At 54.2% G+C, this 15,200-nt stretch overlaps 2 protein-coding genes across 9 annotated transcripts; both read left to right on the plus strand.

Moving 5' to 3' along the window:
- Positions 1–141: 141 nt before the first annotated feature.
- FOXM1 (forkhead box M1) lies at positions 142–11,078 on the plus strand. 8 transcript variants are annotated; one of them, XM_065886592.1, is made up of 8 exons: positions 174–675; positions 1,272–1,423; positions 3,102–3,293; positions 4,306–4,434; positions 5,038–5,082; positions 5,629–5,698; positions 5,845–6,020; positions 10,061–11,071. In XM_065886592.1, the coding sequence occupies exons 1-8, from the start codon at positions 174–176 to the stop codon at positions 11,069–11,071; spliced, it is 2,277 nt and encodes a 758-aa protein (XP_065742664.1). The 8 variants fall into 8 exon arrangements, with proteins under 8 accessions (XP_065742666.1, XP_065742664.1, XP_065742665.1 ...); XM_065886593.1 differs by having other exon boundaries at positions 174–672; XM_065886600.1 differs by having other exon boundaries at positions 224–675; positions 3,093–3,293.
- Positions 11,079–12,667: 1,589 nt separating this feature from the next.
- Positions 12,668–14,607, plus strand: TEX52 (testis expressed 52). The gene is given in 3 exon segments (XM_065888340.1): positions 12,668–12,739; positions 14,054–14,372; positions 14,375–14,607. Coding segments are annotated over 3 exon segments (624 nt in total).
- The last annotated feature ends 593 nt before the right edge of the window (positions 14,608–15,200 follow it).

The following is a 15,200-nucleotide window of genomic DNA, read 5'->3' on the forward strand; positions in this document are numbered from 1 at the left end:
AGGAGTATTCACCTGGGCCTGTGGGCTTGTGCTCCTGGTCATGTGATGAGGAAGACCCCTCCCTGACAGAACCTCCTTCTCGGCCTAATCAACCTCTGACCTCCTGCTGCCCCTTGTACTTTCCAGGATCCATGCTTGTCATTCTCAATGGAGAGTGAAAGCACAGATTCATAATGAAAACCAGCCCCCGTCGGCCACTGATTCTCAAAAGACGGAAGCTGCCCCTTCCTGTTCAGAATGCCCCAGGTGACACATCAGAAGAGGAGCCTAAGAGGCCCCCTGCCCAACAAGAGCCTGCTCAACCGCAGGCCTCCAAGGAGGTGGCCGAGTCCAACCCCTGCAAGTTTCCAGCCGGGATCAAGATGATTAACCACCCGACCATGCCCAACACGCAAGTGGTGGCCGTCCCCAAGAATGCCAACGTCCAGAGCATCATCACAGCGCTGACTGCCAAAGGAAAGGAGAGTGGCAGCAGCGGGCCCAAAAAATTCATCCTCATCAGCTGCGGCGGAGCCCCCGCTCGCCCTCCAGGACCCCAGCCTCAAGCCCAAGCCAGCAGCGATCCCAAGAGGACAGAAGTGATCACCGAGACCCTGGGACCAAAGTCTGCATCCAAGGACGTGAATCTTCCTAGACCACCTGGAGCCCTTCCCGGGCAGAGATGGGAGCACTGTGGTATGTGGTCTGTAAGGCAAAGGGCTGAGGAGCTAGCCTTCCCTCTCTGGTGGTGAGGACTGCAGTCCGCCACACTGATGCCTAGGACACACAGGCGTCTGCCCGAACCGGGGGAAAGTCTTGCCTTTCTTCATCCTAAAACCTTGACCCGGATCCTTTGGGCACTGTCAAAGGGGTTGCAATGTAATTTAGCATTTCTACTCCCTTCTTTACATTGGAAAAGGATTTGTTTATCGTTTCTAGTTATCCCCTGCATTGACCACATAAGGAAATAGGAATCTTTCTCCATCTTAATGAAGGAGAAAGCACGAGGAGGAGAAGTGACTTTCTTTGTTGAGATGCTCAGTCATGCTTTGAGAAGGTCGCCTTGACTGAGCTCTAAGGCTCAGTGTGGCTCAGATTGAAATGCAACTTGAACCGTGCTCCTGAATTTCTCCCGAAATCCTAATGGGGCAGAGTGCCCGGGAGGCCACGGTAGAGTCAGCATGTGTTCCCTGTCCCTCAGGGCAGAGGTGATCCCTAACTGCCAGCTGCACCGGGCCTGCTGGGCTCGGGATCAGGCAGCTAAGCGGCGTCTTGGGTTGTTTCCCCTGTAGCTGGCGGCGAGGCAGCCGGCTGCACGCTGGACAACAGCTTGACAAACATCCAGTGGCTTGGAAAGATGACCTCCGATGGGCTGGGCTCCTGCAACATCAAGCAAGAGGCGGAGGAGAAGGAGAATCGTCACCTGGAGCAGAGTCAGGCTAAGGTGAACTGTCCTGTCTCTCACTCGGGCAGTCAGAGCTGGCGCAGGGAATCTCTAAAGGGAAATCAAGCGGCCTGTGGAGTAGAATTTCCACGTTCTGGTATTAGCACTCACTCAGTGTGATTCTATATAATTTGGAGCTCCCTTTCTACCTGGGATCTTCCCCCCCCCCCACCCCCCGCACCTCCCTCGCCCCTATCTGTGAAATTTCCTTGAGGGCAGACTCCTGTGGCTCACCCTGTACCCCGTCAGCACTGGGTTTAGTACTGTGCCCTTAGTAGGTATTGAGTAAGTATTCAGGAAATAATGAAGCGGTCTCAGTTTGGAAAGCCACTTGAACTTGAAAGAGGTATCCCAACAGTATGAAAGGAATACAGCATTTTTAACAAGATTGTTTTATTAGAAGATAAATTAATAGCAAATAAATGAGTTAGTTGTGAATGTTAAATACCTCTCCAGCAATCAAAATTGATTTGACCCATTTGTGTAGGCTGGGTTTGTTCTTCATGGTTGCCCTTTGTATATACCCTTTAATCCATCATTCAACAATTTTAATTTTTTTATCTTTTTATTTTTTCCTTAAATAATTTTTATTTTTTTAACATCTTTATTGGAGTACGATTGCTGTACAATGATGTGTTAGTTTCTGCTTTATAACAAAGTGAATCAGCTATACATATACGTATATCCCCATATCTCCTCCTTCTTGCGTCTCCCTCCCTCCCACCCTCCCTATTCCACCCCTCTAGGGGGTCACAAAGCACCGAGCTGATCTCCCTGTGCTACGCGGCTGCTTCCCACTAGCTATCTGTTTTACATTTGGTAGTGTATATATGTCCACGCCACTCTCTCACTTCATCCCAGCTTCCCCTTCCCCCTCCCTGTGTCCTCAAGTCCATTCTCTACGTCTGTGTCTTTATTCCTGTCCTGCCCCTAGGTTCTTCAGAACCTTTTTTTTTTTAGATTCCATATATATGTGTTAGCATACGGTATTTATTTTTCTCTTTCTGACTTACTTCACTCAACAGTTTTTAAAAGGGAAAATTTACGTGGATGTGTACATAAGTGAAAACTGAGCTGTTCACTTAGAACTTGTGTACTTTACAAAGTTATAGCTCAATTTTCTAAAATATGGATGATCAGATCTTTGCCTGCGACTTAGCCAGATGTGTGCCCTGCTGACATTTGTCTGTCCCATACCCTTGGGAATATTTCTCTTGTACAAACATTGAAAGGAGGTGGGTTTATTCACATCACATCAGGAGTAGAAATCAGACTAAGACCTAAGTCCCTCGACACTCAGGTCTGAAAAATGGGTGTAGTTTTAACATACAGTTGATGCTTTTAGAGTCATAACATGTACCCAGACTTTCCTGAGAGGTTTCAACTGACAAAGACTGGACTTCTAATTATTATTGGGCAATATCTTCAAAAAAATGACTGATGGCAGAGAAGTGGTTCTATGTTTGGAGACTGGATTAGATCACCTCTAAGATTCTTCCTAACTCTAAAATTTTATTCCATGGAATGTGGTCTCAGATGATTTGTTTCCAGTACAATTCTATGGGATAAAATGTTTCTCTAGGGGATGTTCTTTGGGGTGGGGTGGGGCGGGGGAGGTCTTGTGAACTCTCCGTGTCATTGCCTTTTCTCTTTCCCTTTGGCTTCTCAGAACGCTCAGGTTGAGGGGCCCCTGGGAGCATCGGCAACCTGGCCGGACTCCGTGTCTGAGCGGCCACCCTACTCTTACATGGCCATGATACAATTTGCCATCAACAGTACAGAGAGGAAGCGCATGACCCTGAAAGACATCTACACTTGGATTGAGGACCACTTCCCCTATTTCAAGCACATCGCCAAGCCAGGCTGGAAGGTACCGTGTCCTGTAACAGCCACAGTCATGGTCAGTCCGGCCCAACAGTTTGTCTACACGGAAGGGCAGTAGTCTGTGTCAGGTGCGGAGGGAGCAGTTAAGTGCCAAGGATGCTAGAACCTTCAACAACCGTATCTTTTGGATTGGGACTCAATCCTGCCGAATCCAGACAAAAGCATCACTAACAGCCCTGTAACCACTTCATCTGTCGCTACCCTGGGTTGATGGAGACTCTTCAGTACAGCACAGAGCCCACTTCTGTGCTACACTGAACAGCAGCTGGAGTGACTAAGTAGCTTTGTGAAAAGATATTAATGAAAAAAAAAATCTGTAAGCCTCACGATCCAAAGATTCACCTTCTATAAAGTCACATTTCTTCTCCAGAAGGCGGGGATCTTTTCCTCCCGCTCACGGGAACACAGATGCCTGGGAGCCATAGCTCACACGGGACTCAGAGCCACAGCGTAGGTGCCCCAACAGATGCTCTGTCCCAGGACAACGGGCTTTTGTATTGTTTTCCCCACAGCAGGACAATTAACCTCACACTCACCTCAACTGAATTCCCCAGCATCATAATTTTTTTTTCTTTTTTTGGCCATGCCACGTGGCTTGTGGGATCTCAGTTCCCCGACCAGGGATTGAACCCGGGCCACAGTAGTGAAAGCCCAGAATCCTAACCACTAGGCCACCAGGGAGCTCCCTGGCATCATAATTTCTTCACTCGCCTCTCTGGCTACTGGTTGTCACCCACAGCCTCACTCCTCTTTCCCAGCCCCTGACAACTGTCCAGGTCTCTGCTTTATCACCACCTCAGGAATGGCCCCAGTCTCTGTCCCTACTGGGCAGACGGGTTGATGGCTCAGGTTGCCAGCTGTGCCACGCGGAGTGTCACAGGAGCTGCCAATAGGCAAGGTTACGAGGACACAAGGCCTGGGCCTGATTTCCCTGGGGGACATCGGCGGTGGTGTTTCCAAAGCCAAAGTAGCTGATGAGTGGCATCCTCTACTTTCAGAATTCCATCCGCCACAACCTCTCTCTCCACGACATGTTTGTCCGCGAGACGTCTGCCAACGGCAAGGTCTCCTTCTGGACCATCCACCCCAGTGCCAATCGCTACTTGACGCTGGACCAGGTGTTTAAGGTAAGCATCCAAATAAGGCCAGTGTTGGAGGTCATGAGATCCATCGCAAAAGGAAAGAAGTCCTCTTGGGATGAGCTCATCTGATCAGGGTAGAGTTAAAGTCCAGCCAGCCCGTAGGGGATGGTACACTTCTCTGCTGGACCAGGCCACAGAGAGACTCTCTGATCCAAAACGGGACCTCCTGGGGCAGTGTTGCCCTGTGGCAAGAACTGCCTGGAACACTTGTTAAAATACAGCCTCCTGGGCCCCTCTCTTGGGGCTTCTGACTCAGTAGGCCTGGGATGGGCCCAGGAATATGTGTTTTTAGCAAGAATCTCAGGTGATTCTTACAGAGGAAGTCTGGGAAACCTGGTTTTTAAAAAGCCCTTCTTTAGGCCGGAGAGCAGAAACGAAGCCCCCTGAATCTCTTGTCAGAAGCGACTGCTTTGGAGTTTCAGAGCGCCCACAAGGGCGCCGCTAGCTGCCCTCGTCCTCCCGGGAGGGACCGTTGTTGAGGGTGGCCCTCGGCATCCATCAGGAATAGGTTTGCCCAGTCTGGTCAGCTTGAATGCACCGGTGGTAACTTCGTCTCGTTTCTCTCCCACGATGCCTGACCACCACCAGCCACTGGACCCAGGGTCTCCACAATCGCCCGAGCACTTGGAATCAGTAAGATTCTTTCCCTCCCGCTCGGGGCTCGGCCTTGCCTCCTTTCCACGCTCAGCATGGCTTCGGTGACAGGGACAAGACATTAGCAGGAAAGGGAGCCTGTGGCTGGGTGCCTGCCAGCCCTGAACGCAGAGCACCTGAGCTGCTGGGTGTTCAGGACACGTGACCTCCACCTCCTCCTGCTCCCATGGGCTCATCACGGTGCCCCAAGCAGTGCGGCGCATGGCAGGAGAACCCGCCATAGTCTCCCTGCAAGATGGTGACCACGGTGCATGGCACGGGCCTGGAGGGCGGCCGTCTTTGCTCTCACTTCTCTACCTGGCTTTTCTCTGCCCCTCATAGAGCTCCGTGCTTTGCATCCCGGGGGTGAGGACACCTGGATGAGGTGGTAGGACCGCCCACTGCCGTGTGTCTGTGCCACCACCTGCCCAGGGCCAGGCGGTCGGTTCGCTCCATGCCCGGTACCGGAGCAGCTGGTGGGGTCGCCTGCCTCGTCCCCCTGCGTCTCTGACCCGGTCTCTTTCTCCCCCTCTCTGCCCCAAACAGCAGCAGAAACGACCCAACCCTGAGCTCCGCCGGAACGTGGCCATCAAAACCGAACTCCCCCTGGGCGCACGTTAGTATGGGGGAGCCTGGTCCCGGGGGGCGCACCTGTAGGGAGCAGACTCGGGGGTCCCAGCCCAGGGAAGGAGAGCCAAGATCGCGTAGCCTGGAAGGGGCCTGTCGCTGGGTCCTGCTCCTGACCCCTCCCGGTCCCCCCAGGGCGGAAGATGAAGCCTCTGTTGCCGCGGGTCAGCTCGTACCTGGTGCCCATCCAGTTCCCAGTGAACCAGTCCCTGGTGCTGCAGCCCTCGGTCAAGGTGCCGCTGCCCCTGGCAGCCTCACTCATGAGCTCAGAGCTCGCCCGCCACAGCAAGCGAGTCCGCATCGCCCCCAAGGTCAGTGCCTCGGGTTCTCTCTGAGCAGAGACTCCAGTCATTAGAGATTCTGCCAAGTGTCCCTTGAGAAGCTTATACGTCTAGTTGGTAGACAAGGCACCGATACATAGGAAAATGCAAGAGCATTATAAGAGCTAAAAAGGAACCTGCCGTATGATGTAAGGGATGTTGGAAGGCCCACCCATGCCTGATGAGTTTATAAGAGTTCAGACAAGGGTGATTATAACAGATGGACTGGGACGGTTCAGGAAGAGCTCCCAAGGGAAGGAGGTTTTACAAAGTAGATTTGGGCAGCAAACAGGTGTGGAGAGGGCCTTTTTTTTTCTTTTTTAAATTTTTATTTATTTATTTTTGGCTGCACCACGCAGCCTGAGGGATCTTAGCTCCCCGACCAGGGATCGAACCCTCACCCGCTGCACTGGAAGCTGGAAGCGCGAAGACTCAACCACTGGATCGCCAGGGAGGTCCCTGGAGAGGGCTTTGTAATGGGCATGCCCTGGAGGCCCCCAGTAACAATGGTATAGTGATGGGCCAGTCTAGCTCTGGGTTTCTCAGCCTCCATACAGCTGACATTTAGGGCTGGATAATTCTTTGTTGGGGTTGGAGGGGTGCTGCCCTGTGCACTGAAGGGTGTTAGCGGCATCCCTAGTCTCTCCCCACTAGATGTCGGGGCACCGCCTGGTGTGACAATTAAAATGTCTCCAGGTGTTGTCAGATGTCCCCTGGGGGGAGTTGCTCCTGGTTGAGCATCAGTGGTCTAGCCTCGAGGGCTGAGGACGGTGAGTTAGGACCATGCCGTGAGGCAGAGAAGGATTTGCGAGCAGGGGCAGGCCTGTAACAAGTACAGGAAGGGCCCCTGAGCCCCTTTCCCTGAGATGGAAGTAGTGGGGGCTCCAGATAAAGAGCCTTGGGTTTGCTTTTGTTTTTTGTTTTCGTTCTGTTCTGTTGTTTTTGGTTTTTTGGTTTTGAGGGCTTTTTTGGCCGTACCACACAGCATGCGGGATCTTAGTTGCCGGACCAGGGATCAGACGCATGCCCCCTGCAGTGGAAGCATGGACCCTTAACCACTAGACCGCCAGGGAAGTCCCTGTTTTTGCTTTTGTTTTTTTAATTTAAAAAATATCATTTTAGGGCTTCCTTGGTGGCGCAGTGGTTGAGAGTCCGCCTGCCGGTGCCTGGGACACAGATTTGTGCCCCGGTCCGGGAAGATCCCACATGCTGCGGAGCGGCTGGGCCCGTGAGCCATGGCCACTGAGCCTGCGCGTCCGGAGCCTGTGCTCCACACCAGGAGAGGCCACAACAGTGAGAGGCCCGCATAACGCAAAAAATATATATATATATCATTTTAATATACATAAAAGTATACCTACCAGCATAGATAATTTTACATAAATGCATTCCTGTGATTGTAGCATGTACACTGTTTTTGTTTCAATGCAGTCTTTCACATCTCCTTTTCTTCTTTTTGCTTCCCCTCGCCTCACCTTCACCCATGTCACCCCTGCTCCCTGTGATAAGCCATGTTGACAGTTTAGCATGCTTTTTCCCATTTGTTCATGTTCTTAATATACTCTGCATACACCGATCGCCACAGCCATGTTATACACGCACACACCGCACACAGCGTTGAAAATGGGATCGTATTACACTTTTTTTTTTTTTAATTTATTTTTGACTGTGTTGGGTCTTTGCTGCTATGTGCAGGCTTTCTCTAGTTGCGGCGAGCGGGGGCTACTCTTCGTTGTGGTGCGCGGGCTTCTCATTGCAGTGGCTTCTCTTGTTGCAGAGCACGGGCTCTAGGCGCGTGGGCTTCAGTAGTTGTGGCTCGCGGGCTCTAGAGCTCAGGCTCAGTAGTTGTGGCTTGAGGGCTCTAGAGCGCAGGCTCAGTAGTTGTGGCGCACGGGCTTAGTTGCTCCGCGGCATGTGGGATCTTCCCGGACCAGGGCTCGAACCTGTGTCCCCTGCATTGTCAGGCGAATTCTTAACCACTACGCCACCAGGGAGGCCCTACACACACTTTCTGCCCCAGGGAAATTCTCCCAAGTCACTTGGCATCACTTTAATTTATTGTTTTTTACTTTTTTGAGGGGTTTTTTTGTTTTTTAATTTTATTTTTTGGCCGTGGCAGGCAGCATGTGGGATCTCAGTTCCCCAACCAGGGATAGAACCCGTGCCCCCTGCAGTGGAAGCGCAGAGTCTCAACCACTGGACCACCAGGGAACTCCCTAATGCATTTTTTTTAATTTATTTATTTTATTTATTTATTTTTGGCTGCATTGGGTCTTTGTTGCTGCATGCGGGCTTTCTCTAGTTGCGGCGAGCAGGGGCTACTCTTCGTTGCGGTGCGTGGGCTTCTCATGGTGGTGGCTTCTCTTGTTGCGGAGCTCGGGCTCTAGGTGCGTGGGCTTCAGTAGTTGTAGTACACCGGCTCAGTAGTTGTGGCTTGCAGGCTCTAGAGCGCAGGCTCAGTAGTTGTGGCGCGTGGACTTAGTTGTTCCGCGGCATGTGGGATCTTCCCGGACCAGGGCTTGAACCCGTGTCCCCTGCATTGTCAGGCGGATTCTTGACCACTGCACCACCAGGGAAGCCCTGCATTGTTTTTTAATGGCTACATAATATTCCATGGTGTGGCTCTGCCGTACGTTTTCCAACCATTCTGCTTTCACGGGCACATTATGTTTCTAGGTCTTTTTGCCCTTTGGCGAACATTGCAATAAATATCTTTGCAAGTATCTTTCTTACTAGTGTTTTTATTTCTGTGGGAGAACCAGACGTGAGATTGCTGAGTGAACAGTTATTTTAAAGTTTATTAAATATTGCAAGATTGGCTTCCAGAAAAATCTGTGATAATTCACACATCCACCAACAAGACCTATGTTTGCCAGCCATGGGTGTTATCAGTCTTTTTAATATTTGCCCCTCTGTGGTGTATGAAGGACAGCTCCTTGTTTCATTCTATCGTCCTTTGCTTATCGGTAAGTCAGCACCTGCTCACTGCGTTTGGTCACTGGGAATTTTTCACTGTGAGACGATTATTTATGGACATGGCCCATCTTCCTATAGGGTTTTGCTAATAATTTGTGATTTCTCTGTTATTAAAATATTAACCTGTCTTTTAAGATTTTATTTTTTTTTTTCTGTACGTGGGCCTCTCACCGTTGTGGCCTCTCCCGTTGCGGAGCACAGGCTCCGGACGCGCAGGCTCAGCGGCCATGGCTCACGGGCCCAGCCGCTCCGCGGCACGTGGGATCTTCCCGGACCGGGGCACGAACCCGCGTCCCTTGCATCGGCAGGCGGACTCTCAACCACTGCACCACCGGGGAAGCCCCGATTTTACATTTTTATGGAGTCAAGTATGTCTCTCTTCTCTTTTACAGCCTCTGGGTTTCCAGTCTCGGTTAAGAAGTTCACCTCCCGCCCCTCAGACTGTACATGTAGTTTCCTAGATTCTCTTTCAGGATTTGTATGGTTTTAATTCTTCTGTTTAAGTCTTTGTTTATGGTATGAAACAGCCATTTATTTTCTCTCAGATGGATACTAATTATGCCAGCACCATAGGAAACGCTCTTTTTTTTTTAAATTTTATTATTATCTATTTAACTTATTTATTTTTGGCTGCATTGGGTCTTTGCTGCTGTGGGCGGGCTTTCTCTAGTTGCGGTGAGCGGGGGCTGCTCTTCACTGCGGTGCGCGGGCTTCTCATTGTGGTGGCTTCTCTTGTTGCAGAGCACGGGCTTAGTTGCTCCGCAGCATGTGGGATCTTCCCGGACCAGGGCTCGAACCCATGTCCCCTGCATTGGCAGGCGGATTCTTAACCACTGCGCCACCAGGGAAGCCCAGGAAACGCTCTGTCTCTTACCCCCAGAATTGAGCTACCACCTTCATCATCTAGTCTCATGTGTAATAGTCTTGAAGACTTTAAAAAGACAAAAGAGGATCAGTACCCGCATGTCACTTGCCTTAGTCATGAACTTGTGTCCCACCTGCTGCCTGGTTGAATCTCCAGACCTGGCTTTCACCTTAACCTGCTTCCCTTCCAGGTGCTGCTCGCGGACGAGGGCGTCGCCCCTCTGCCCACGGCAGGACCAGTGAAAGAGGAGAAGCTCCTCCTTGGAGAAGGGCTGTCTCCTCTGCTTCCAGTCCAGTCCATCAAGGAGGAAGAAGTGCAGCCTGGGGAGGAAACGCCACACTTAGGGAGACCCATCAAAGTCGAGAGCCCGCCCCTGGAAGAGTGGCCCTCACCCTGCCCATCTGTCAAGGAGGAATCGTCCCCCTCCTGGGAGGATTCGTCCCGCTCCCCCATCCCCAGGCCCAAGAAGTCCTACAGCGGGCCCAAGTCCCCAGCCCGCTGCGTCTCTGACCTGCTTGTCATCAAACGCAGGGAGAGGAGGGAGATGAGCCGGTCTCGAAGGAAACAGCACCTCCTGCCACCCTGTCTGGACGAGCCGGAGCTGCTCTTCTCCGAGGGCCCCGGGACTTCCCGTCGAGCCACAGCAGGGTCCTTGCAGCCTGCCTCCCAGCTTGGCTCCTCCCAGGAGGAGGGCGGGCCTTTCAAGACACCCATCAAGGAGATGCTGCCCATCTCCTCCACCCCGAGCAAATCTGCCCTCCCCGTGACCCCCGAATCCTGGAGGCTCACGCCCCCGGCCAAAGTTGGGGGGCTCGATTTCAGCCCCGTACGAACCCCCCAGGGTGCCTTTGGGCCCCTGCCGGACTCGCTGGAGCTGGCGGATCTCAGCGCCACCCCGCTGAAAAGCGTCCCCCTCTTTGACTCCCCCCGAGAGCTCCTCAATTCCGAGCCCTTTGACATCACTGCTGACCCCTTCAGCGGCTGTCCCTCCTCAGATATGGAGGTCCCCAAGCCAGGCTCCTCCGAGCCGCAGGTTGCCGGCCTCTCGGCCAACCGTTCCCTAACAGAAGGCTTGGTCCTGGACACGATGAATGACAGCCTCAGCAAGGTACTCCTGGACATCAGCTTCCCCGGCCTGGAGGAGGATCTGCTGGGCTCCGACGACGTCGGCTGGGCTCAGTTCATCCCCGAGCTGCGGTAGAGACAGGACCGCACCGCTCAAGCTGGCGGCTCTCCGGGCGCCCTGCGCCAGGACGGCAGGCGGGGGCCGTCTGCTCCTCCAGCCCACCTGGCCTGGTGACGCCAAGGCAGGTGTCACGCCAGAGCCGCCACTGGGCCTTCTGCAAGCCGCGAGGTCCTGGTGACCAGTCTCCGTGCCACCCACTCCCCAAGAGAATCTGATTCCTCCCTCCCTACTAGGAGCTGCGGGTAGGAACAGCAAAAACAAGGGTGAAAAGAGATGAGGAGCCCCCCCGCCCCCAACTGTTTGTGCCTGTGCCCAGCCACCCGCCACCTTCCCTGCTGCGGGCAGGGTGGCCCTTGTAAATGGTGTATATGTTCCTAATTATCCTCTAATTATAAATGTAAACCTATCTATCTCCTTAGATCATTATCTAGAGGCTGCCAGAAGGGGGTCACGATAACCAGGAGGTTCAGTTCGCTTCTGTTACTTGCTTTTGGTTCCTGCAGTAGGAAGGGGTGCAGTGCACAGTTCCTCCCAGGTCCCTCCCTCGAGGGTTCCTCACTGTAGGTGCCCCGATATGCGAGTCAGCCTGCCAGGATCCCTCCTACTGCCACTGCCTCCCACCTGCCCACGTTTCCAAGTCAGCTTTCCTGCAAGAAGAAATCCTGGTGAAAGGGTCTCTTATTATGGGTCAAGAGTGGGGCGGGGGCATGGAGGCACCTGGAGCAGAGTGGGTGCCCAGATGTGTCCGAGAGACGTTTCTCTGATAAGGTCCCTAATCATGCCAGAGAGACGAGTTAGGAGGCGGAGGCCGGCTGGCCTGTCTGCCTGCCTGTCTGAGCTGGCGCCGCAGCTTTACAGAGAACCCAGCTTTGCAGAGAGCCGCCCTGGGCCCCAGCTGACCGCGTGCACAGCCCCCAGCTCCAAAACACTACTGTAACTACCTACTCAATAAAGCCCAAGGGTACATGCTGGTCTGTGGCGCGCTGGTATCTGGTCCCTACGGTGTGAGGGGGGTTGGGAAGGAAAGTGGGTGACGATGAAAATGGTTGTGACGGGGAAGATGCAAGGCTTGAGGCCAACACGGAGCCCTGGAAGGAGAGTGCAAAGGGCTGTGGCCCGGTCACCTCCCTCCTCCACCCTGGCACGTCCTCCCAACTCAGCAGTCAATTGGCAGTCAATTTCCCAGTGCCAGGCCTGCACAGCCAGCCTCTTTTGGGGACCTCTGAGCCTGCTGGTTCACTTAGGCCTTCCAGGGCTCCCTGAAGAAAGGCCTACCCAGGGGCACGAGCCCACCAACATTAGGGAAGGATGGGCCCAGTTACAGGTGCCTCATGACCACCTCCACCCCCAACCGGAGGCCTGGGAGCCAGCCCGCCCTGCTTTTCTGCCCCCCACCTCGAAGCAGCTCCTGTTACAAGCCCTATTCCCCACCTGCCTCACCTGAAAGGCAGCCAGGGCCTGAGGGACTGGTGAGCCCTCCCAGGGAGAGGTAAGGGCCTCCTCCCTGCGTCTCCACCCAGGAAGCATCACCATAGCAACCCCAGCAGCAAACAATGCTGGCAAGAAGGTCTTCCCTACAAAGCTGCCCCGCCTGCAGGGAAGCCCAGGAAAATGGCCAGCAACATGCAGAGATCGCCCAGGGGGCAGCGTGACCCGGCCCGCATCAGAGAACCTTTCCTGAAGGCGGTGGGCGGGGCCGCATCTCTGCAGCTGCCTTTCTGTACCACACTGGGTGAGGGGCTGTCCCCAGCCCCACCCCACCGCCTGCCCCCTGCCCGCCCTGGGGTGGGCCATGCTTTCTCCAGGCCCGTGAACCCTTGTCCTATGACCCTGTGAACACGGAGCTCAGGGCAGAGGAGAGGAAATGTCTGGTTATGACATCCAGACCCACCCCTGCGGTGTGCGTGTAGACATGACTTAGGGGACTGGGCCCAAGCAACAGGTGAGTTTTGGGGATCAGAAAAGTCCTAGCGGCTCCCCTGGTGGCGCAGTGGTTGAGAGTCCGCCTGCCGATGCAGGGAACATGGGTTCGTGCCCCGGTCCGGGAAGATCCCACATGCCGTGGAGCGGCTGGGCCCATGAGCCATGGCCGCTGAGCCTGTGCGTCTGGGGCCTGTGCTCCGCAGCGGGAGAGGCCACAACAGTGAGAGGCCCGCGTACCGCAAAAAAAAAAAAGAAAAGAAAAGAAAAGAAAAGTCCTAGTGGGAAGCAGAGGCATCTGGAGGAGCCTGGTGTCCTGAGTGGCACAGACTCAGTGCCAGCTCTGCTGCCCTCACTCTGTGTCGTGGGCAAGTTATTCACCCTCACGTGCCTTGCTTCTTGCATCTTTGAGATGCAACAAGAACACTTACTCGCAAGGTGTGAGGGTTAAATGAGATGAGGATAAGTATTTCGCAAAGTGTCAAGTATATATCTGCCACTGTCTATTTCACCGGGGGTGGAGGGGCGCCAGAAAGGAAAGGAACCCACATCTGTATGCTTCCTACACGTGCTTGTATCTTAATGAGACCTGAGGGGGACTCACCAACGACAGAGCAGAGCTGGGGGACGGGAGGGGCCCGGGCAGAAAAGCACTGGCCCCATTCCCTGGAGAATGGTTTCCCTTCTGCACTCTGCTTGGAAGGGGCGTTTCCCCCCACACTACCTCAGGTCCAGTGTGCCTGGAGAGGAGCGCCAGACCCCAGGCAGGAAAGGGGGCCCCAGGATGGGGGGATGGTGAAGGCAGGGTGAGGAGAGGGAAAATGTCAGCTGAGGAAAGAGCCTGGGAAAACACATCCTGATAGATGGACAGAGGACAGTTTATGAGGATGCGTGCAAATCATACCAAGCAGCCATGAGCTCTGGGCAAGAACCGAGAAAACGTCCCGTCCCACCCCCCACCCCCCGCCCCCCGGCCACCCGGTCCTGATGGGAATCTGGGTCTGGAGGCCACGGGCAACTTGTCCGCTCCAGCCGAGGAGAGGCAGAGGGCTCCCAGGCTCCCTTGTCTCTCCCTAGATGGTCCACGCCCACGAGACCCTCCCGACGCCCCGCACGTGGGCTCAACGCGAGTTCGTCCTCCCCAGGGAGTCCTCGGAGCTGCCCGGCCTCACCCGGCAAGCCAACCACCAGCTGGCCCTGAAGCTGCCACCCTGCATGGAAATGAAGGCCAAGGTGCGTCATCGACTGGCCTGCCCCTGGAAGGATGCGGCCCAGCACACCTGGGGCTTCCACACGTGGCTGCATGTGGGACGTCTGCCGGCCACCTTCCCCGCCAGGCCTGACAGGCCCTATGACAGCAACGTCTGGCACTGGTTAACGGATTCCAGGGCCCACCGCCACCCCCAGCAGAGCCCCCGGTGTCCCCTCCGTCCTGGATGGGTCAAAACAGCTTTCTGACCTTCATCTCCTGTACTCCTCTCTTTCTGGACGCACAGAGGAGGCACCAGGTGATTCTCAGGACAGTGAAGGAGCTGAGAGAGGTGGGGAAGCTCACGCTGAGGAGTGAGGTCGGGGCATCCCTGCTCGATGCCAACGGCAATGTCCTGCCCCCAAAGAACTTCAAGAAGTAAGAGGAGCTCCCTCCTTGGGGAGCCCACCCAACCCACCCGTGCCCAGGGAACCCCTCCCTCTTTCCGATTCCTCTTTCTGACGTCTTACCATCCCTCCTCTGGTCACCTGAAAACTCAACTCTGTCCAAATGTAGCTGGAGGGACCAGGTGGAGGCCAGGGAATGACAGCCAGGGGAGAGGCTTGATTACTTAACGAAAATGTAGGGGAGACAGCTATGTATTGATACTTGATGCCTGCCAGGCCCCAGGGATACAGAGAAATGTCATTCAGTCCCTGCCCTCAAGGAGCTTCTGAAAGGCAGGTACCGACACACGTGCACGGAAAGACAGCTCTCAACACCAGCCCACGTGTGCCAAGTGCCCAAAGCGTGAGACAGACAACGGGTGTTGTGAGGACGTCAATTATTAATAGAAAGAGCCGAGAGCCCGAGGCAGAAGCTTGGATTAAACTCCAGACTGTGTCACTTTGGCAAATTGCTTAGTTCTTCCAGACTCAGTTCCACGGTTGCTGAAAGATGGGTGGGGAAGCGGGGAGTGGTAAGTGCCGTGCCCACCTCACTGCGTGAAGATAAAGTGGGTGAATGGATACATAA

This window comes from Phocoena phocoena, chromosome 11 (assembly GCF_963924675.1).
Source record: "Phocoena phocoena chromosome 11, mPhoPho1.1, whole genome shotgun sequence".
In the NCBI taxonomy this organism is placed as follows: Eukaryota; Metazoa; Chordata; class Mammalia; order Artiodactyla; family Phocoenidae; genus Phocoena; species Phocoena phocoena.